Here is a 23,552-nt window from a genome sequence, read left to right as displayed (position 1 = left end):
AGACTCTAAAGGAGCAAGATCACATTCAGATCTGCTTAGAGTGAAGGTATGAGTGTAGTGTCCTCTAGAGACTGGCTACCAGTCAAGCTCAAATAGATTATTGTTTTTCTTCGGTTTTCCTTAAACTGTTATATGTTGTTTTCTTTTTATTTCTGATTGTGCACCATGCCTGAGGAGTACACGTAACCTACCACCAGAATCTTTATACAGAAGCACTTTTATTTCTAATTTTACTTAGCATGATAAGCAGTTAGCACCTGCTCCAAAATGATCACTTGCTACTCTATAATGAGATTTTGCCTGCTACAAGACCATACTACAAAGTGCCAGATGTTGATTAATGACACCCTATCTCAAATTAATAAGGTACGAAAAAGGACAGGACATGTGGGACAGCTGGTCGTCTTTTACCATGGCAGCTGTGTGAATACCAGTTGGAAACGGGAACCTCTGGAGTGAACACAGGCTGGGGCGAAATGACTAGGTTAGGAAGTTTCCTGGGACATGGTGACTGTGGATGGCGCTAAAGGTCACCAGGAGCGGTACGTCTCCGCCCTGCAGATGACTTACCTCGTCTAATAGGGATGAATTTCGTGGCGACAATGAACAATCTTCCAAGAACTTCTGTGTATTTTCGGTGGCAAGTTGCACGAACACTTGGCGCAGGCGTTGGGAGTAAGAAACTCAACTCTGGGTATAGTCGGTAATAATACTTTTATTAGAGAACGAAGATGTTCTTTTTCTTTATTATATGTACCATATATATATATATCATATTCTTTTTCTTTCATTATAGGCCACGCACATCTTCATATATTCACGTTCCTTGTAGTAGTACAAGTGTCACCTCTGCTTGTCCTTTCACAACGCTGACTTGATAGAACCATATGTGAAGGCGAGACTCGAAGAAACAACAAACAAATATCTGGGGCCATAGGCCTTCTCACCAGCAAAGCTACAACCATCCAGTCAACAACACCCTGCATGTCCTCCCGTTCATCTAATATGCGTCTCTTTTTTTTTCTGTTTGTTTTTCTTTGGAAACACCGCGATGAAATCTTACAGAATCTCCTAAGAGTGCAAACAAGCATGACAAAAAGCAGTAAATAAACGTTTCTCAAATTCCCAGCCGCTAACCTGAAAGCCAAGGCAGTAAAGTTGAAGAGCCGACTGCATGCTTTGGCTCCATATACTACGTAGAGTTTTTTAGCTTACATTTATTATTTGCACACTGCTAGAATGCGCTTTGTTTACAAAGCCGGAGACGTACCTGACGTCATAAGACTGACATTGAGTTTGTATTTATCCTGCACAGCGAACTCGCAATGAAACTGAAGTGCGCGTCAATTTCTCTTTCCTCTTCGTCGTTTGTAAACCTTAATTCCGTCTGGTAAACTTGTGGGGGACAATTTTTGTAGTGTTCGCGAAATGTGAAAATGTAGCAAGTAAGCCTTTACCTTGACTGTCTTGTGCTATCAAGGTAAAATAAAATTTGAACGGGAAATTTCAAGCGCCAACACATAAACGCGAAAATGGTAGCTAAAAAATTCTAATGCTCTTTCAAAATGACAGTTAAACAAGCGAGTATTTGACCTCTCTGAAACAGATATTTTTTATTCTGCTTTCCAAATTTGAAATTTGCCCATCCGAGTTTTATTTTTACTATATATTACAGTCCAAATTACAATCATATTATGCCAACGCTCAGACATAGCCCACAACTTGTTAAACTTGGTAACAAACATTTGTATTGAATCAGCTGAGATTACGACTCTTTCTTTTTTAGGTTATTTGTCTTTTTTTTTTCTCCAGTGCTAACTATCTTGAGACAGGGCTAGCATTAAGGAAGCATTTTTGAAGATAGAAAGCAAATTGACGAAATAGTAAGGCTTATAACGCTCAATCTTCTTCTTGTGCTATGATAAGTGACATGAATTGCGTTTTTACTCTACTCGAAAGCTCGAGACAAGGAATACTCTTCTACAAGTCACGACTCAGCACTTTTCCATATCTGGCCTTCTCAGCACCAAAAGTGATCAGCACGACGCAACGTAATGTGTTACGCATTTGACACGGCAGGCTTGTGAAGGATGTGGGCATATGGCTGCGATATTGAGTGCACGGGAATTCGGCATGATGTGTAGCATATACGAAAAACAGGCACGGGACGCCCACGTGGTCGTCCTTGTGACCGCTGGCCTAGACGTAAAATGTCCGGTTGTATACTTGGTAGACGCCTGCTTAAAAAAAGAGATTGGTTTATATTAGTTTGCCATCTCGTCTCTGAGGCAAGGTTTCTAATACCGGTAGGGAAATCGACACGCTCAATTACGTTTCAAAAAGCTCGCATGATATGGTTCAAAGGATGAAAACGGCGACCAAGTAATTCTGTCCACCTTGCATTTGAGTCACCTGATCCATGGCGGGAATACGTAAGCTGTTTTCATTCACTTTAAGGAGAGAGCATGAAGACTAGGGGTTCTTACCCGTCGCGATAACTTTTAGCTGGTTTCAGCGCACAGCTGGAAGCCTCCGTACACTTCCACGCGTTTGAAAACTCACCGATATTATATTATAGCCTGTGCCAACAGAACGCGATGTTACTGCAGCTTGGATCAACAAACCAATGGCGATGTTCTCTCGAAGTGTTCTGGTTTTTACGGGGTGCGCTGCATGTATAATGTTTGTAAAATGTATTTAGTGCACTGCGCGATGCAATAATTTTTAGCATACTCGGCTGTGATAAATATTTACTGTTCCCTATCAGTATTCTGTTAATTGCCATTTTACTAATAATTGTATTGATTATGAGCAACTTTTGCAACTCTTTGATCAGTTATGTGGTTCTACTACGTAACCAACGATCTGTAGGACACTTCGGAGAGTAAACTTCCACCTCGTTCGCATGTTAGAAGAGTCCGCAATTGGCCGTAGCCTTGGATATCGTACTCTGCGCTCTCGTGTGAGCTAATCACGACTTGTTCGGCCCTTTGGTACTTTTATATTTTTCCTGCCGCTAACTGCAGAGTCTAGATCGTCGCCATGATTTATGTGCGTGCGCGCGTGTGTGTCGTACAGAGTACAGGGACATTTCACCCCACACTAAACAGGGTCACAGCTTCGAGTAGCGGAAATTTACTTGTCTCAGTTAGATGTATGTCCAGCATTCATGTGTTTTAGAGCCTTGCCTCTGCCTGCAGGGAAATATAATGGTACAAACCACCGTGTTAGCGCTCACATTAACTGCTTATTAAACTTTCTTCAGTATTTGCCCGCACCACTTTCTTTTAAAATTTGCTTCTCATTCTTGTCGTATCAGGCTGGAGCAGTGGGCGTGCGCGGGTTGTCTAGACAACCACACCACACGTGACTCGTTAATTCTCCAGCAACTCTGCAGTTGTAGCTGCATTCATGGGTTTTCTCACCTTCAGTGGCTCCTTACTTGCTTTTTTTAGTGAATTTTTTGTTTTGTGTAACTTTTTTCTTTCTCATTAAGCCATGTGCGCGCTTTTAATGTATTCTTCAGTTGATTTTTTTTTCTGTTTAAGCTCTTGGTCATATGCATTTATTAGTGCTCCGCTAGGATAAATCAGTAAATAAACAAACAAGGGAAGATAGCTAAGCTTGTGCTTGCATTACGCGATGAAACAAATAAGCAAATAACTGTTTGTGTCTTCAAGATAGGCTGCGACAGTGGGGATAGGGAGTGCTCTCGCTGTGCAAGAAACATTGCTGCAGTAGCGCTGGGCTCTGTCTCCTGCGATATACCAGTTGTTTCAGCAAAAGTGAACTGGAATTTAAAGAAAAGGCTTTGTCAGGTATATGAAGGCGGCTTCTGTGGCACAATAATACCTGTGTTGGTGCACATCAGAAAACAAATTAATAAAGCTAACTAATTATCTGGTTAACTAATTTCTGGTAATTTACTTTTCAACTATTACAGTTAGACACTTGGTTGCAATGAGATTTGCAGCCGGTCGTTAGTAATGCCCATATCAGTTTTAGAATTTTGGAAATGCGATTACCCTTGGCGCTGTTGTCCAACAAATTTTGGCTATATCACACCAAAATATACGCGCTTTCGAGAAGCATGGGGGCAAAACAATCCTTCCCGTACGCGTAACTAGTTGAAATACCCAAATTTTGTTGAGCTACACCACCAAGGGCAATCACATTTTCGAAATTTTAAAAAACTGATATGCGATTACTAATGACCGGCCACAAATCCCTATTTGCAACCAGGAGTCTTAACTCCAATGATTAAAAAGTTAATTATCAGAAATTAGTTAAGCGGCTAACTAGATAACATTATTCATCTGTTTCTTTGGCATTCTACAACGGAGGTGTTATTGTGCCGCAGAAGCCGCTTTCATGCCACAAAAAGCCTATTTTTAAGAATTTGGTTCACCTTCGCTGAAACGTCTGGTGTATACGTATTTGTTTCGTCCGAATGATTCGCAAGGTTAATGGGAGCCCCGCAGACAAGTGCGTGAACACAAAGCAGTACGTATTCCTGGATGGAGGGAAGAATGTATGCAGTGCTATGCAGACACTGGTTGAGGAAAATGTTGGATTTTCTTTTTGTCTTGTTTTCTTCGCCTTCGTCCGCACCCTCCTTACTTGTTGCGTGCATCGGAGTTAGATGAAGTTGAACATTGTTTAGAGTCGCATGCTATGTCATAAATATTTATATATGGGCAGGCTCCCGTGAAGTCTCGATGATGGTCTTCATCCTAGGAAGAAATGGAAGAAGGCAAAAGAAGGAAGAAATAAGAGGCGCCACTATATGCAACGGGTCCTGAAGTTTATAAATTGCTCCTGAAGGAGAACGAAAACTGAGACTGGCCATGCGGTTTTCCTGCGTAGAAACCACTGGAATTGAAAAGAATAGGGGCGAGCTGTGGCGGAAGTTCTTAAATACAGAAACAGTTGGGGGTTTATATATATATATATATATATATATATATATATATATATATATAATCGCCTGATTCATTTTTGTCACACGGAACTTTTTCATTTTGCCTATGTGGGGATCTGCAAGGGAGTGAGAAAATTGTAGAACCGAGGAGTTGCCTTCATTGCCACCCGGTCCAAGTGGTTTTTTACGGAACTAGGGAGAGAGACAGGTGTGACAGGGCATCATTCTTTTTTCTTTTTGTTTTGTATTCTAGAAGAGAGAAGAGTGATAAAATGGTAAGAAGGATGCAATAATTTGGTACACCATCGCGAAACGTCCATGGACAATTGTTGAAAAAAGAAAAAAAAATCAGCTGGCCTCTCCCACTGGCCCTGATTCCGTTACCACAGCATTAAAAGCCTCCCTGAGAAAAAATGTGCCATCGGTCATAAAATTCGCCCATTAGCAGGAAGGAGGTGACATCACCAGGCCGGATAACCTCCATTGGGGCGAGGGAAGTTAGGTCACTTCCGGGAAAGGCATCAACATATTCCAATGATATCGCAATGCCAACACGTAGTGTAATTAAGGGCCCCTGTGAAATTTTTTTTAAACATGTGCATCTGACGATGCTGCCGTTGTCACCTGTTCGAACTGTCGCGCAGACAGCTATAGTAGGATACAACTTAAAAAAAAACACACGCTTGCTAACGCTGGGCCGTGGTCAGCGGCGTCCTGTATTACTCCGATGGCCAATCGCAACAGCAAGATAAATCAGCCTTTTAATATCTGTCTATATCAAACAATCCTCGTATCAAAATTCTAGCGTTCGTAACTTGGTTCTTGTGACAAGCTTCTTGTTTATAGGTGACAAGAAACGTTTAAGCGGTAGTCTACTTTTTCGTCGTGGAGGAATTCTGTGCGCGGAGGCTGAATGTGGGCGGAGCTTCACTTCAGACTTAAGTTGTTGGATTAAATCGTAAGGGGAAAAAAAAAGGAAACACTCCCTGCACGTTTTTGCTTGGGGTCACCTGTCATTAAACTGGGCAAAAGTGGGCTCACGAGAGAAAGCAAGATAGATAAACATGGCGTAGTGATGCTGCGAAATATCCTCAGATTAACTGAACTCACGTCGGCGAACTACACGTGGAGCGCGCCTGGCAACAAAGGCTCATAATAGAATAAAGAGTAAAGGGGGGTGGGGAAGAGAGCATAATCGATCTGACAGGAAAAGCGCGGCCGCAGAAACGCGCTATTTTCTATCGGATGCGGCCCACAAGCTGCGCCAGAGGCGCAGATAATTAGGCTCCCGCTACGTGATCCAGGCGGGCACGAACTGATATTGGCGAACAAAATAATAATAAAAGCGACGTCAGTGCACGAGGGCTCCCAGGATCCAGCTGACGCACTCGCGTCAATCTCCGGTTTCGCATGCTTGGATGTAATGCGAGCCGGTGTAATGAAAGCAAAGGCATCGATGCTATAGGGTCGATATAGTGGATGTCCGAAAAAAGAGTTACGAACGGAAAGGTTGCCGGGGGTAGAAGCTTGGGTTGGCTGTGCCCATATGCGCTTTGATCAAGGCAGGTGGCCATACACGGCCACGCTATGTAAGTTTGCCTGCGAAAATTTCTCGTCATGAATAAACTCATGTGAAAAGATGTGATTATTTTTTAAGTTTACATGCAGATGGAGCATTTAGCTGTCCCCTGTGCTCTTCTCTTCACAGAAAGCGCTGTGTAGATTTCATTCCAACCCAGCTGCATCCCTATATAAACATGGACCGCAGAGAAAATTTAGGGTTCTTTTTGTTTATCTCCGGCCCTTCCGTCGTGTCGAGATATTCACAGCCGATCTACACGAAAGAACAAATGCAAGTGCCGTGCAAACCGAGGGAAACATGCAACAGGAAATTAGCATTTCGTGAAGCGGTAATAACAAGGTTTGGCTTGTGATTATTTTTCGTGTTAGTTCCCAAACAGCTAAGAGGCAGCCAAGCATGTATGCTTTTAAAGGGACCATGAAAAGAATTAAAAGCCGCTTGTAAATGTTAGAAGTGATGCTCAGAAGCATTGACACCAAGTATGAGTCTTCGGAACTGAGCCGGCAATTTATTATGAGCCGCCGCGGTGGCTCAGTGGCTATGGTGCTCGGCTGCTGACCCAAAAGACGCGGGTTCGATCCCGGCCGCGGCGGCTAGAATTTCTTTGGAGGAGAAATTCTAGAGGCCCGTGTACCGTGCGATGTCAGTGCACGTTAAAGAACCCCAGGTGGTCGAAATTTCCGGAGCCCTTCACTACGGCGTCTCTCATAGCCTTAGTCGCTTTGGGACGTTAAACCCCACAAAACCAAACCAATTTATTATGAATTTTTAAAAATCGTGTTTTTTAAAATTCGCGGGCCGCGAAACCAAAATCGGAAAAGCAGACGTCACTAGTCCCATGACGTCGGCAGGCCACCACACGCTGTCATTCGCTGGAGCCGCGGCAGCTTCGACGTCACGGGCACACTTCCGGTAGCGGTGAAAATCGTCTGCTCGAGCTGCCGCGCGACCCCCTCGGGCAAGCGCGAGCGAGGGCATTGCCTTCGCGCATATGGTTTTAATTTACCTCTGCCGCCTCTTTCTGTCGCGAGTTCGGGAGTCACTCGCAGTGCCTTTTTCGACCGCCCAAGATGAATACGCCTTGCTGTGTCGTCGGCTGCAAACCCAGTGACTGGCGAGGTGTTGAACTCAGACATGTTATTCCTAGAGACGTGCGTGAGCGAGCAGCCTGGATGGAGCGCATCGGACTGCCAGCGTCGCACGCCCGCCGAAGACTCCGCGTTTGCGGTCGACACTTCGCACCTGACGCTTACTACTATAACCCAGCGCTCGTTCGAGAGTCAGGCATGAATGTCAAGCACCTGAAGCTTCGACCGAAGTCGCTGCCGACACTGTTTCTTCCCGCCGGGAAGGTGAGCTTCCAGCTTACAGCGATCGGTATGAACGTTTGCACGATATGATCTGCGATGGAAGACCATTTTATCTACGAGAACTTAAAAAAAGGTGCCGCATTTACTTAGGGCACAGGACGAATTCGGAGGGCCTTGGCCTGACGGCTACGTACTGCTGCGGTTCACATTCGGCTGCTGCTTCGACATGCAGACTCGGTCCCGACCTTCTTTCACTCTCCCGCCCGTTTTACGACCGCAATACCGTATGTTCCTTGTGTTCTAAGTCGGGCGGCGCGATTTTGCGATCCCGCAACCGGGTGTCCATCATCATTCGACAGCTAGGCTCAGTATATGCACGGTGTTTCACGCCAAGACTAGGCAGCATCGGTGTGACGGCCGAACCAGCGCACAAAAAAATAAAACATTGTGTGAGCGGGAAAAGGTTCAGGTAAATTCTGCAAAATAGCAAAGAAACCCGACGCGCGCCGCAATCCAAGAAAGCGCCGAGACCGGAGAGACGCTGCCGACGCACGCTGCTCCTCGGGAGTGCGACAACCGGAAGTTGTAAACCGAACGTCAGCGAATGACGTTTCCATGGGCGGAGCCCAGTCTCGGAGCTGTTTTCTTTATTTTTTTATGGTGCCCCTAGCGTACGAGTTGAGGGGGGAGAGGAGGAGGGTGATTTTTAATCGCCTATAACTTCGTTGTTATTGATGCTAGCTCAAAAATTTTTGCGCTGGAGTGACGAGTGATGGATTGCCTATCTTTACATAATCTCAATTAATTTGTTTCATAGTCCCTTTAAGTGGACTGTTGCTGCCGCAGCTGTATATGTTGGCATTCGCAGCTTCGCTCTGTATGGCTGGACAATGGAGTTTTCATTTTACTTTTCTTTGCTCTCAGTTACGCTGTGCATTATTCACTTGACCCATTCTTCCTTTTTTGCTCCCGGAGTGTTAAGGCTTGCCGCCGGCGTCCGATTCTCAAACCTTTTCGCGTTTTTATTAGTTAGAAACTTTATCAAACAGGTGGCGTAAATAACTTCCTGAAGGAATTTTTATTGCGATAGCATTAAAGGCTTAACGGGGAAAAACGTGTCGTCGGACATAAAATTTGCCCATTGGCTGGAGGGAAGTGACGTCATCATAGAGGATAATTTCCATTGGATGGAGGGAAGTAGCGCCACAAAAGCGGATGGGACATCACTTTCGGTGAAGGCATCAACTTTAAATGTTATCGCATTGTCACCACACAAGGTAATTAGGTATCCATGTGAATTTTGTTTGTCCGCGAACTCCTTTTTGTTCCTTACGAAGCTTTACACCTATTCCGTGACTATCTCGATTTGATTTCCTAGAAGAGGCGTAGAGGCTTGGCGTCTACCGCTAGGTGCCACTGCTTTGTCTCCACCTATCCAATACGAGACCTATCCGATACTTTTCACATTTGAAGAGATGTCAGAGCAGTTGGCATCGAAACGTCGAAATGCACTAAACTGTGATGGGGGGGGGGGCAGCCGAAGCGACATTCATCAATACGTACGAACTTCATCAAACGCAATAGATGAGGCCGACCTCTGGCTTCCTTCGAGAAGGAGGAAGCGCTGCTTATGTAGAGCGTCGTAATGATTGGACATGGCGCTTCACGTTAAAGATCGTAGTACGATTATCAGCCGTTGAGAGAGTAGGTACTCCTACTAATAACATGGGCGCTGCTTATTCGGGCACATATGCATATTCATCGTACCACTGCATCAGCTCTACGCCGCAGCCACTAAGCTAGCTTATCAAACGTGGTGAGGATGCCTTACCTCGCGATGACAGCTGCGTTTTCTCAAATAAGCGAATCGCGTCAATGAATACAGATGTTCAAAAGTTTCCAGGCTTAAAGGTCTGCTTTTGAGCAGTGTAGTAAATATCCGGCGACGTTACAGCGGCAGTCATTTTGCTGTGCGATAAGCACGGCGAAATGACTGCCGCTGTAATATCGGCGAATATTTACTGTACTGCTCAAAAGCAGACCTTTAAAAAGACCGCCGCACGTGTCTAATCAGATTATCGCCACATGCTCCGATCTGCACAACTGAAGCTTGGCTCTGTACAATAAAATGGCACATGCGACGTCACATGAGTACCCTCTTACGGTGCATATGAAGCTACCAACGTTTTCAGGGGTGAGGATCAGACTCCTCCTCACCTTCCAGACTACCACAAAGTTTGAAAGCAGACCCTGTGGCCTGGAGACTTTTTACAAACCACGTAGGTCCCGCGCTGGCCCAGTGGAAGCACAGTTGGATCCAAAAACGTGAGGCTCATGCTTTTTGAGTCGTTGTGAGAATGGGCTGGTTTCACCGACACCATTACTCTTGCGATATGTATTCAGTGGACTTTTGCACAGTCAGGGGGTGCACGATCTTCGTATGCTGTAAATGTGCGATACCGAAAGTTGTGCGAGTTGGTATACGCGCTTGTCTGCGTCGTCCTGTCCGTTTTTCGTGTTACCAAATTGAAGGAATATGGTGTTACCTTTGCGCTATTTTTCATCATGGCTGTAACTGGATCAGAGTGAATGAATGCTGACCTAACAGAGCTGCATTTACCTGGTTGTGGTCATTCGTTTTGGTTGCGCGTCTTGTAACCGCGGAACGTGGCCTGTATCTTGACAGCTGCCTTGGCCAGGTCCGGATCGTTCAGGTCCATGTCCTTAAGCTCCTGCGGAAAGAGGCAAAGTTCCGCTCGTAACGTGAGCGCAACACAACGCCTTATTTGAGCGCTGCAACTACGCAGTCGACGTGAAGTTTGTTCTTGCCTCTGCAAGATGGAAAAATCCAGTTTACAGCTATCAACTTGCAAACAGCTTCGAAAGCATATCTTCCTGAACTTAAGATACGCATGTTTCTTCCCTACAATTGAGGCTACTTTTGTAGCAATCTCTCCTGTTCATTGGCTTGGTTCTCTTCTTTTAAAGTATGTATTATATCATTACTTGAGTCATTTTCTGCAAATTTTATTAGCTTTTATGTTATTCATTTTGCGCATTGACCGTGAAGCTACCTTAGTTGTTTGGGGGCCTTTGATCTTTTAAAGCTGTCGTTACGACGGCATCTCTCTGCTCTCTTCGAAATCGGGCGCCAAATAAATATGGTTATGTTATTATATATATACCTTTAGACTTACTTGGTCGTGTGATCTCGTATCACCTAGAACCGTGGGGCTTCAAGTAGGTACTCTTTGGTCGAGCTTATCTACTTTGCTGTCTGGCGTGTTCAATTTACCCATAATCACTTGCCCGTTATGGCGAAGCCGTTTTCTTTATTGAGCGAGATGCTGATGTTCCACCGCTGAGCCATGTTTAGCACGGCGAAGCTACTTTCGCTTGCACGTAATTATACAGACAGTCATTTATATTGTCAGTTTCCTTCATCGATTAATTCAAAATGGCTAACTTCAGGGTGAGTTCGTACCCGTTATTAATGCGAAAAAGGCGCAAATAAAACGACATGATACAGGAGACACCACAAGCGCTCTAGCGGTGTCTCTTAACCACGTGGTTTTCATCGCGCCTTTCACGTTAAGCTAATTAATTCATTTAGGCCGTCTCAGAAACTTGCCCCATTACCTGGAATTCGGGAGCAGCGTTTCTAGTTCCCTTGGCTGCCAGCAAGTGGCGCATGGCTTTGAACATTCAAAAATAGCGCGTTGACGTTATCAGTGACGTAATAAACAGATGGCTGAGTGGCTGCAGAACTGAACGTGATAGGCCTCTAGGCCTTGCGGTACTGGCTGAGTGCTGTCGCGGATTCCTGGCACTCTATAGCTTCAAAGCTATTCCTCAGTAATCAAACGCCCGGCACTAATATCGTTTCGCCTCACAGTTAAAAAGAAAACACGATGGTTTCGTAATTTTGTTTGCGAACATCGTCGTTTGCTGCTCTTAAGTCAGTTCACTGTGTATCTTCTATGATATACTTTTTAATGATATGTTAGCGTTAATACTAAACCTTATAGCCATTTAAAATTGTTTGCCCTTGTCAGGCCTAGTCTCAAGCTTCACCAAACTGAAATTTGTCATTCATTTCGTGAAAAATGCTCATCGGAGGCAGAAAAAAGACGCAGGAAGACCACAGAGAAATTTTTTCTACCTCTTTTTTTTTTTGCTCTTCCTTTCGCTGCGTTCCCGTCTGTTATGGTACACTAACAGACCGCACTGTAAGCGCTGCTTTAATAGCTTTAATTCTCTTTTATTATAATTTTGAGCTCCGAATTAAACCTTACAGCTGCCCGCTTTGCTTACTTTGGTGTGCCGTTTGATTGCTTCGCTGGCTCTATTCGCGCAAGTAAATTGTGCCCTTTTTTCTTTTTTTCTATGGGAGGAGAATGCTAGTCTCTAATCACTTGACTTTTCCATGGGCTCGGAGCTTCTCGGAAGACTCGCCGAAGCGTGAGCGACGACGATGTGCTCTCTCTGTTTGTCTCAGGACTACCGAATTCATTGTTCAGCCTTCTCTTTTCTTCGTCAGCGCGCAGCCACGTTTCTTACTCACCACTTGTGATCGAAGGTGCCTGCTTCGACTGCGCCTCCATGAATGAACGAGTTGGAGAGGGCGCTTAGTTTACACTGGTGGAGAGGGCTCATTGTCACACAGAGGTGGTTCAGAGCAGAGCGATCGAGTGACGCGCCCCCAAGAATAGAAGGAGCAGTAATGAAATCCTCATTAGCCTGTAGCTCTGGTCGCTTTTTCTGACAGCGGCACGTGGCGAAACGGAGTGCTCGTCAGCATCTGCTAATTAGGGACCGTAGGCGGCTGCAATTAGATAAAAAAAAAAACTCTGAAATCGTTCATTGCACCTGCGATTGCTCGACTTCTTTGTTCTCCTCCTCTGATGCTTTCAACTGTAGTGATATGTTCCTTGGCAGTGCGGGCCACTGTCAATGGAGCCTCTTTTCAGGAGACCAGGCGCCTGCGTTTATTTCCTCTTGCGTCTGTTCAAAATTGCTGGCTGATTACCGCCACGAGCAAAGAGCAATATTTGGAAGAACTCCGTCGGTTCTGGTTTAAACTTGAGAAAGTATAACTTATTTTATGCCGTGTAAGCGTATTGACAATAAGAATAAGAACAATAAGAAGAGTTATAGCATAACGCGATCTGCGATCCGCCTACACGGGGCTCTGCTGCTCATGCGCAGATTACCTTGAGGGCGACAGATGGCGCCTTGTGCCCGGCCAGCTGTGCGCATGCCTGTCACGTTGAGACCAATCAGCGCTTGCCCACTGGCGGATCGCAGAAGCGGATCACGGTTGCGGATCGCGGATCGAGATATGCTGTGCTCTATTAGCATAATATACATAGCGTGATATGCGTTCACGCAAAACTAGTAGTTATGGTTGATCTTGCAGTCATCTTGAGATTGGTGGTCCATGAGTAATAGTTAAATGGGGTGTTATACTGGGTGGTAATACCGTGCTCAAGATTTAAGTCATCCCCCCTCCCCTCCTTCATGAATAAGAAAGCTCCATATCGCGATACATGCAAGCATGATGCTATAATAAGGCCTGCCCTTACAGAGGCTGTCATGCACAAAACTATTCGCACTTGAAATGCTCTGTTAGTCATAGGTGCTCAACGGTGTTTGCTAACAAATAGCCCTTCGTATTTACATAGGCCCTTATAGCCCATGCAAGTTGGGTTCGCTTCCTCGTAAAAACCGCGCTGTCATAGTCCTGCGAACGTTCCACTACGGCGTAGAAATTTCCTGTTTCTATGCTCTCTCTGCATTGGTGGTGCCAAAAAAAAAAAAAAAAAACTCGCGGAGTGACACTTAGCGGCTCTTCTATCTCGTTGGCGGGCAAAGGTCCCTGCAACAGCGCTCCTAACATATATATTTTCCTGCAAAACTCTGGCAACAACGTCTGTATGTGTCAGTGAAGCATTCATGCAACGGAGCCAAACGACGTGGTTCCGCTCGCGGCGATCCTTCTTAGCCTTTAGTTCCACGCTGCGGTAACACCTCAGAGTGGCGTCGGTTTCGTGAAAATGGGTGGTAGGTCATGCCAGGCTCTGGTGCCATTCGGGCACCTTCTTATCATTTCAGCATCGAAAACATAAGCGATGGGAAAGAAACCTTGGCTGATTCAGCGTCAATAGCACGGAAATCTGGGCAGAAAAAGCGCATGTATAGCATCCTCACATCAGGCAGCTCCTTGGCGTCATCCTGCTGGTACTTGGCTTCCCCCTGCTGCTGCTTCTCCTGCTGCTGGTCCGCCTGGTCTTTGGGCTGGTGCAGCGGACTCTTGCGGACTCGGTGACCCCGGAACGTCGCCTGGATCTTGCTGGCCGCCTGGTTTAGGCTCGGGTCCGCCAGGTCGATGTCGGCCAACTGGTGCGGTCACCATCGTAGTGGACGCAGTGCACAGAGGGATAACGAAAGAGAGAAAGAAGGGGGAGGTGAGAATTTGAGGCCGTTAAGACGTCTGGAAACACTTCAGTGCGACCGCGTAGAAATTGGTGGCACGCTCACAGTTGCTTTGCAATGTGTGCATGAAGTGGATGCGAACACAAGTGAGCAAGGTGAATGAGCGTGAAGGTAAAGCAACAGGGAAGCGTGAAGTGCAGACGCGTAACAACGACGTAACAACAACGAATGGCAGAGGAAGGTTTAATAAGGCAAAGTAAGGTAAGGGAAACGATAATGTTGCAGGGTATTGTGAAAGGACAAGGGAGGGAGGGGCTGTTTTAGCCTGCAAAGGAGGCTACCAGGGATCAAGACGCTTGACAGCCGTAATTCAGTGGAAACGTCCTTAGACATGAGACGAGATGACGGTCTTTCTAGCGCCCCTACTACAGTCGAAAAACCTTTTCTACAGCTGGACACCGTTTTATTTCTGCCACATGTTCACGCAGTTTTTTTTAAAATAAAGCTCAGTTGTTAGTCCAGTCGCTGCTTTCCCTCCTTCCCTGTGTTCTACAGTTGGCGCTGTTTTCTCCCTTTTTTTTTTAGAGCGAAATCTCTACTTCACAACCAAAACTGCAAAAGTTGGGCCATCGCTGAAGCCTTGACCTTGAACTTGAACTTTAACACACAAAATACATTTTGCTGCGACTGGAATTCGAAACTTCGTCGGCGCGAATGATAAGCTTCGCTGACCACTGCACGAGAGCATTATTCTATCGCCGCAGCCGATCACGCCTCGTGTTAAACTGCAACACATTCTCGCGCTGTGCATTGCACATCGTCGTCTCCGTCAACTTTCATCTGCGGCGCGAACAGATCCCATCGGCTTAACCTAAGCCAAATATCGTCGCCAGACGTACCGACGACTCAGCAAAGCAAGACCATGAGCCAATCAGGCTAAGCATATGCTTTCGCACGTCTGCTCTGTTGAACTACGTTAAAACCCTGCCATTTTTTTTTCGCCATTCTTACCACTTCGTTTTTCCTCAAGGACGCTTTGTAAAACGCTGCATTTCTGCAGATTTACAGGAAAACATGTTTCATGGAGGAGGCGGGATGGGCACCTGGAGCACGTTACTCGCTAGTCTGCTACAGTGTAGAGCACGCAACATCATCTGAGCGGAAGACATACCCGGAAAACGCCGGCACAACGGCCTGAGCCGAGCCCTGGCGCCTCTCTCAAGTTTTCGCAGGCGCCAAGTGGCTGTCTGAAGGTCATAATATTCTCGCACATCCTTCTTTTTCTTTTCTTTTTACTGCGATAACGTTAGAAGCGTCATCGAGAAAAAAAAAATGTGGCGTCTGTCATAAAATTCTCTCGTCGGCTGGAGGGAAGTGACGTCGTCATACCCGATGATAATTCCAATTGGCCGGAAGGGAGTGACGTCACCAGACCGGAAGTGACGTCACTTCTGGTAAATACATCAACAGCTTCGCATGCTATCGAATGGCCAACTCATAAAGTAATTAGGTATCCCTATAAATGTTTTTTTTTTTTTTGTGTGGCCAGCAGGACTTGAAACGCATGATTCGCGGCGGAGTATACGAAGAATTTGTAAATAAACATTTATAGCAATTTTGACTCATCAAGCAAAAACGCTCTCAGTAACTAAGCACGTGTAACTATTTTTCAGTGAAGGCTGTGCCGCGGCCTAAACTAAATTATGGGGAAAACAGAGAGTCTGGGAACGGGAAGACTGATAAAGTAAGTAATGCGCGGAAAGAGAGAGAGAGAGAAAAAAGGAAAGAGCGACAGGACTCGGCAGGGTTTCCGGTGCACCAGCGCTGCTGGCTTGGCTTCGGGAGCAACCGCAGCATCCCTAGCCTCTGGACCAAGCTGAAATGGGGCGCAATCATTCTTTGCCTTTCCATGCCACGGTGAGCAATGGCGACAGGAACACAAGCCAACAAGAGAGCAAGCTATCCATGCATAGTCCCCCGCTCTGTTCGTTCGTCCCGCAAACAATGCTCCACGGGGTATATTTGTTTATTTCTGGGCTGCAAGCAGCTAAAAGAAAGAGCCCCCCCACCCCCCAAAAGAAATGGGCTCGCCGTATCGCTCGGACGTGATACGCAGTCGGAGCTTGTACGGCAGCACCTCATTCTTTTCGAGCCCAATTTGGCGTGCGCCTCACGCAGTTTCCAGTCGTGTCGCTACCGCGTGACGCTCGCCCGCTGTTTCGCTGTGCATGGTCGTTAGTGGACTTTCGCAGTCTTGCAGCTCCGTTTTATTTGTTATGGCATCTTTATTTACATGCTATCAGAATGTCCCACGACGGGGGGCCGTTGCCTCGAGAGTAGTGGACCGCGAATGCATCAGTCTGAATTTTTTACGCCCGGCTAGTCAGCTAGATATGTCCTGCTGATACTAAAACATTTCCACAGCACAGTTTTGGGCTCTTGTGGCGGTGCACTATTTTCAGTGTCTATTTTTTTTTTTTTTTTCGAGCAGGCAGTTTACTTCGCTGGTGCTGGGCATACAAGCGACTTCGGTGTTGCAGATGGTCTTATCCAAGTCATTTGATATACGGGGTGTTTCACCTAACACTTTCTGAAAATTTTTAAAAATATCCTCGTTTAGTTAAGAGGCCGCTTTATTTTTTCAGCATAGCATTGTCAGCGGTGTAGTACATCAGAAAAGAGCTAAGGCGTTCTAACTATCAGGCTAGTTAGCTAATATTGAATAGTTAACTTTTTAACTATTGCTGTTAGGCTCCTTAATTACCGAGAGGTGTGTAGCCCATCGCAAGCGATATCCATATCAGATTTTAGACAATCGAAAACGCGGTTACCCTCGTCCTTGTGGCTGAACGAATTTAGGTTACATCGCGCCAAAATACATGCGCTTTCGGCAAGCCTGCAGGTAAAGCACCTCTGCTGGGAACGTAACTCGTCGAAATGGCCAGAATTTATTGGGCCACAGCGCCGAGGGTAACCGCGTTTTCGAAATTCTCAAAAATGGCATGAACATTCTTACGGTGGGCTACACTAGCAGAAAGTCTTAGGATCGTGTATACAGGTACTACATAGTATAAAACGGGCATTTTTTTTTTTTTTGTCGCTGGCAGTGGCCGCTTTTGTTTTCAGTTCTTACTGGTCTTTTTGAACAAGAACGTACGTTTTATTCAATCTAACCGACATTTACCTTTATTTCCTGAGTTCCATTCAAAGTTAATATCACCGCGACTGCAAAGCGTGCTCTGCGCATGCATCCGTCATCTCGGGACTAAGCGACGGAAAAACGATGACGCAGGTTTCCCCTTTACGTCGCATCTTCCACCAAACTGACCGAGTGCTTGGAGAACCCGCCCTTTGTATGTGCACCCATATAAGTTTCTGGGCCTTTCTGAAGCCTCTGGTGCATATCGATCTATGTAATTCACGAGAAAGGTCTCTCGTCAGGAGGCCTGTCTTTCATCGAGACGGTAGAAACCACAGCAATACAGGCGCCTCGTTGCGGGGTAGCTCATCGTAAGGGCGCAATCCTCCATAGTAATGATATCGTACTGTTCGGGCCTGGATTTTACAGAGAAAATGCACCAATAATAGTTGTCTCCAAAGAGAGAAAAACCACTGGGTTGTTGGTTCGTGTGATTCAGCCACGAAAGAAGAAAAAAAGTGACGTAACATATGAATTCCAGTTTACCCAAAGATAAATCTTCCTTTTCTTGTTTTCTTCATTTTGGTTTAGTTCCAGTTGGACGCCGTGATTCTCTGCCATCGACACATTTAAACGATTTTTTAAGATTATAGTTTATTGGGCATGAACTTGATCTTGTCTTGTTTCGAACCTCATTTCAATGGCAAGTTCCCGTCAAGAACAGTAATTATTGCAAGATGAGGCGTGCATCAGTATTTGCGTTGCGTTGAGGATACCTTTGTGACAACAGATGGCCGTAGGCATTCGTGGTTGAGCCAAAGCCTTTTTTTTTGGCTAAGTTGATTGTTCGACACTTCAGAGATCATGACTCGCGCAAAAAGTCAGACACAGGGAGGAAGGAAAGGACAGAGACTTTCAGCTCACATTTTAATACGGAACGAAACTGTCTATATACGTTCTCTTGCCTTGCCGTTGCCGCCTATCAGCTGCAGTTTTTTCACAGAATAACAATATATATGTAAATTGTTAGCTAACTTAAGGTAATTAATCATTTATTATTTGGTATACTAAGTGCTTAAGTATCTGGAATGTATTAGTTTACTTTTTGATTCTTAGTTCTATGCCAAATCTGTAGTGAATAAAACGAAACACTCTCTCTATGCACATACATATATTATTTCGCTTTGCTTTCCGCTTCAACAAACGTAGCCATCACAGTAAGCGATGAAGCTTGTTAAACTGTGCTGGGAATCAGACAGTCATAAGCCACTAAGTCACCGCGGCGGCTGCATATTGTACGTAAAATTTCCAAAATCCGCTAGGAGACCTTCGAGCGCTTGGGCGTCGGGGAACAAAATTAAAAGTTAAACAAGGCTGGCTTCCCTGTTCTCCGCGTCGTTCGATAAACCGGACACGGTCTTCGGCCCGAGCGAATAATATAAACGTCCGCTTCACTTGACAGACTAGGGGCGTGGAGCCGGCCCTTGTCGAGGGCTCTTGGGGTTCTATAAACAAAACAACAGACTCGGTTCAGGAGGGTGAGCCTCCGAAAGTCTTGCACAAAAAGCAATCTCCCATTTCTTGTCGAGCGTGTTCTTTCGACCGCGACATCAAAAAAAAAAAAAAGAAGAAGAAACCTTTCTCGACGCGGCCGCTGGCGTGTGACTTCAACAGCTAGGCGACCGCGTGGATTTCATCCCCGCGGCAAAGGAGAGAGGGATGCTTTCCGCCTCGGACCGGGTGCAAAGGAACGAGCGTGTCTCATTCCTGAGGCTTATGTTTTCAAAATTGGGCTCGCTAAGAAACAAATCAAGGGCCCTTGTCGAAACCTGACGTTATAGGTTCGTTCGTTGAAAGAAGACAGAAAAAAAAGCGAAAAGAGGGGAAAAAAAGCGAGGATGTTGGGGGTGCGAGAGAAAGCGAAGAACAGAGATGACATTCGTGGAATGTTCTCGTTCAAGGCGACAAAAGGAAAATAAAAGGGGAGATATTTGGCAGCGGGAGGATGTCCTCATCGGGCGATGGCTAGCCAATCGAGGAAAAGGCTCTCGGACTTGTGATCAAAAAAGTTCTTGGCTCCGGTCGGACGGCAAAGTTTCGAATTGGTGGAGGCGATCCATGAATATTTATAAGGGGAAATAGGCTACCCTTTTTTGCTCGCCTACACCCTGGAATTTAATCAGCTTGTGAATCGAATACTGGAGATTCGAGAACATTTTTTTGTGTGTGTTTAGGATTAAAGGAAGGCAAAGATCGCACAACGAATGATCAAGAAGAGGTCATTTCAGGTGACCTTCAATTCAATGAAGAGGTGCAAAGCCTAAATTCTTCGTTACGATTACAGCTGCCCATGATTATAGGGGAATGTTTTGCGACTTTATGAACAGAAATCGTGTCTCTTAAGGTATCCGAATTGCAAATTAATGAAAACCTACCCAGAGGCAACTGAAAGTTATGTGTAGAGATTAGATGGGAGCTTTGCTACTACTGTGGCCATGGTTCTAGCAGGACAGGGCTAATTGGAAAACAGTGGAAGAGGTCTTTAACCCACAGCGAATGTACACAACCTCACTACGATAATGATGATTATGACCAACAGAAAGCACCTCCTCGCGTTGGCTCAAACCTCAACTTCCTTTCCACATCCTCCCAAACATAGGTCCTGTGGCTTTAATTGTCTGCTATACACAAGAGTACTATATTCATCCTTCAGGGTCGACGTAGCAATCGGCTTGTACACAAAGCAGAAGCAGGTGAAAATTCTTTTACATGTCTAGAATAGCTAATTCGGGTGTAGCTGCGTCGTGAAGGAGAGAACTGTGGTCAACAGCCTATGGCAAAACCATTACGGCACCCACGAATAGGGAAGGAGACGCCGTACGAGGCTCAGTATCCGCCACCGTTGGTGTTCACTTGTGAATTAAGTTTCGTTGGTGTGCACTTAATTTTTCCTGGATACAGTGAATGCGCAGCTGCTGACTGTATTCAGTTCAAGGTGGGATGCCCGTTTCGTGGGAGCATGTTTCCGGTTGCGTGGATTATAGTGGACTCAAGATTAGCCCTTAATCTTAGTGGTGCGGTTGTACTCTTGATTGAAGGCCAACAAGCTTAAACTACATCTTTGCTCATAGTCTTGTGACCAGTTCGAACTGTGGTGTTGGCACCATTTCTGCAGCAAGCTGTATATTTAGTTCAGAGGAATCTTAGTCGAGATAGGTGGTCTGAAATTCTGCGTGGCCATAAACGAAGGACCAAGGAGCGGATATGCTAAGTAACTCTATGTGCAGGACAGGTTGTGACAAAAAAAAAAAAAAAAGAGTGCTTTATATCTGTCTTTTACTGCGGATTTACGAAAAAAAATTTTGAATTGATTTTGGGGACGAGAAAGAAAGTGTGGGCCCTCAGCTGCCTTTCAAAATCCTTACTTACGCCCAGGTCCTACACGAGACTCGCGACCACTGCATTCTTAATTTTATTAGGTTACGTCACGTTAAAAAAAAAATATCCTCACAGTTTCCTGTCGTGCTTCTTTAGGCGTGAAATTTTATCAGATCCTTTGGTTTTCTGCTGTCGGTATTAAAACCAGCCCTACCAAGTTAGCGGAACTTTTGTGGCCATTATTGCTTGACAACCCGTGAACTTCACCACACGACAGTGACGGCTCCAAGAAGAAACCTGGAACTATTGGCACGTGTACATCAGTAGGTCCCAAAGAAAGAAACTCACGTACCGAGCAACCCAATTTTGCAAAGCCACGCCGGTGATTGCATCGCCTGTCTGTCGAGCCTTTCAAGTCGCTGAGCGTCGTTAGAGGTTGATCTAATCAACTCCGCGTAGCTGGGTTTCGAAAAGGAGCGGAGCCACTTTCTTTTCCCTCTCTTTCAGACTCGCGTGCTCTTCGTAAAATCCGATTCATCTGCGGCAGTGCTTTGCAGTGTCGTCAATCTCCCGAATCCCGCGAGCAGCACCTTTCTCTCGGCAAGGAGTTGTGGCCTGTGACTGTTCCACTTTGCATACAAAAGGAGTCGTGTAACATAGATGGACCAGGCAAGCACTGAGGGACGCGTCTGCTTGAATCTTTTTCCTTTGCAAAGTACTCAGATTGGCGCGAGTATTTCGCAAAACAAAATAAAGAGAATAACACAAAGTGAAACAGTGAGTTCTCCCGCATTCCAAGTGGCAACACTGCAGATCACACGATCCACTTCACAGTCTAAACACGAATACACCTATACGGGAGTAAAAATAGTGAGATATCCTCTAGCGCACCCCCTTTTGTAAAAGAGAGGAGAACTTACTCGCTTTTACTCCTTTTTGTTCAGAGTGCAGAGGGCACGCAGCGAGCTAACCGAGACGAAGACTCCTCCTTTCAGAGGCACGGTGTATATAGTGGCGCAATTACGGATCACAAAAGGGGGCGTGCGCACACTGGCTTTGTCTACGGGGAAGCTGCGAAACGAGGCCGTCGTGGAGCGCGGCGTATCGCTCCTTCGGTCGCCGTCTCCGAAAGTGCGCGATCTGAATGGACCGCTTCCGGCTCATTTAGGCGCGGCCACGGCGCAAGTTCTGTCGGTGGCATCGCGCGCACGTTCCCGAGATGGGAAAGAGGGAGAGAGGGAGAGAGGTGCCGTGCAAATGCACTCGCGCATTACGAGCTTGCGTCGGTTCCTTCTCACGCAGAGCGGCTGAGTGTCGAATCCTGTATTCAGCGCCACGATGGAGTCTCGCGCGAGCGCCGAAATGCAAGACAGCGACCGCGAATGTGTTGGCTTACTTGTATGCATGTATGCGTGTGTGTTCGAGCACTTTCGGGAGCTCGTATGCGTAGAGCTTTTTGCCGGCAGACGGTTGATGAGCGCGTCAAATGTGCTCACTTAGCCAGCTGTGTCGACACTTCAGGTCTGAGTCTGCGTGATGCACGGAGATGGAGATTCAAAAGCTGCCGCCTTGTTGGCGAAGTGACGAGAAAATTTTGTTATAGAGGAGAGGCGTATCGTGTTTGATTTACTGGAATTTAGGGTTCTAAGACATTCGCACATATATGAGGAGGGTTCGATTAGTTTTCATAGCTGGCCTGCGCTTTTTTTATAAGGAATAGAATTATAATCTGTTGAATTAAAATAAAAGTCTCGTATACTTTTTTTTTAGCAGTGCATCACATTGCGGTAGAGGGCCCCATCAGTGGCGAGGCATTTCCGTCACGGGGGGTCACGTATTGTGGGTCATTATTAAGAAGTTAAGTTTTATAAGGGAGATGTAAGGAAGAACTGCCTCATTAGCGGAATTAACAATAGGAATTGCGCTTCCCTAATGGCTTCGTCTTTGCATTTCTTTGTGTTCGCGTTACTTTTTTTTTTTTCCCCGGACACGGATACATTTCATTTTTTCACTTTCTACAATGTGACTTTTTAGGTTTGGTAACATTCATGAATTTCCTGCGAAAACCGACTGAGCTAATTAATGACAGCCTCTTGGCCATGCGAACATATCTGCAGCAAGAAATGACACCAGTGAAAAGACATGTCACTAACACTATTAAACATGTTGAAGAAAGAAAGCCAAAATGCAAGCGATCGAGACTATCAAACTATCCTTGATCCAGGGATGGAGACTATCGGCAATAATAAAGAAATGATCGCACAGTCATTCTTAGAAGTACAAATAAACGCGGAAACGCAGCTCTTAACGTACGCAAAACACAAAAAATACTGGAGAACCCGTCAGTGGAAGTGACCTAAGCTTCACGCCTGATTACTGGTAATAGAAGGAATGCCGAGAAGAATAACAAGATGGAAAGAAGAAATAAAGTGGAAAGAAGGAAGGCCGCGAAAATCTTAAGCTTCTCATTTTTTTCGGAATGAAGGTGGAAAGTGAGAAAAGGAGGAAGATTAGAGAGAAGATCAAGGAGCTGAAGAAGAAGAGAAAAAAGAGGTAGATGATGAAGGAGGGAAAGTTTTATTGGAAAAATGGTAGTTTTCGGTCTAGACAAAATACAATAACGGCGTCGGCGCCTTTTTATGCCAGAAAAAGTTCCTCATATAGCTATCGGCGAAAAACGTAGCCGCTTTTGCTATTACACTGGCTGACGTTGCACGAAGAATAGCCCCGTGTGAATTAGCTCAGCTGGGTTGTATCGAAACCGTCCGACTACAGGGGGCGCAATCG

The 23,552-nt window shown here is 45.6% G+C and overlaps 1 protein-coding gene across 2 annotated transcripts in view; it reads right to left on the bottom strand.

Annotated features, from left to right (window-relative positions):
* Positions 1-4,258: 4,258 nt before the first annotated feature.
* The window catches only part of igl (IQ calmodulin-binding domain containing protein igloo), a 190,448-nt gene continuing 171,154 nt past the window's right edge, over positions 4,259-23,552 (bottom strand). Inside the window, exons 3-5 of one of the 2 annotated variants that reach the window (XM_089549836.1) lie at positions 14,024-14,212; positions 10,434-10,545; positions 4,259-4,733 (exon numbers count right to left, since the gene is read on the bottom strand). In XM_089549836.1, the coding sequence (XP_089405962.1) occupies positions 10,444-10,545; positions 14,024-14,212 (291 nt within the window). In that variant the 3' untranslated portion in view covers positions 4,259-4,733; positions 10,434-10,443. The remainder of the gene's footprint in view (positions 4,734-10,433; positions 10,546-14,023; positions 14,213-23,552) is intronic. The other variant, XM_089549837.1, reaches the window with a different exon arrangement.

The sequence above is a fragment of the Amblyomma mixtum genome, chromosome 6, assembly GCF_055824585.1.
Source record: "Amblyomma mixtum isolate Tamu chromosome 6, ASM5582458v1, whole genome shotgun sequence".
NCBI lineage: Eukaryota > Metazoa > Arthropoda > Arachnida > Ixodida > Ixodidae > Amblyomma > Amblyomma mixtum.
Note: the sequence above shows the minus strand (reverse complement) of the source record. Positions and strands in the feature narration are given on the sequence as shown.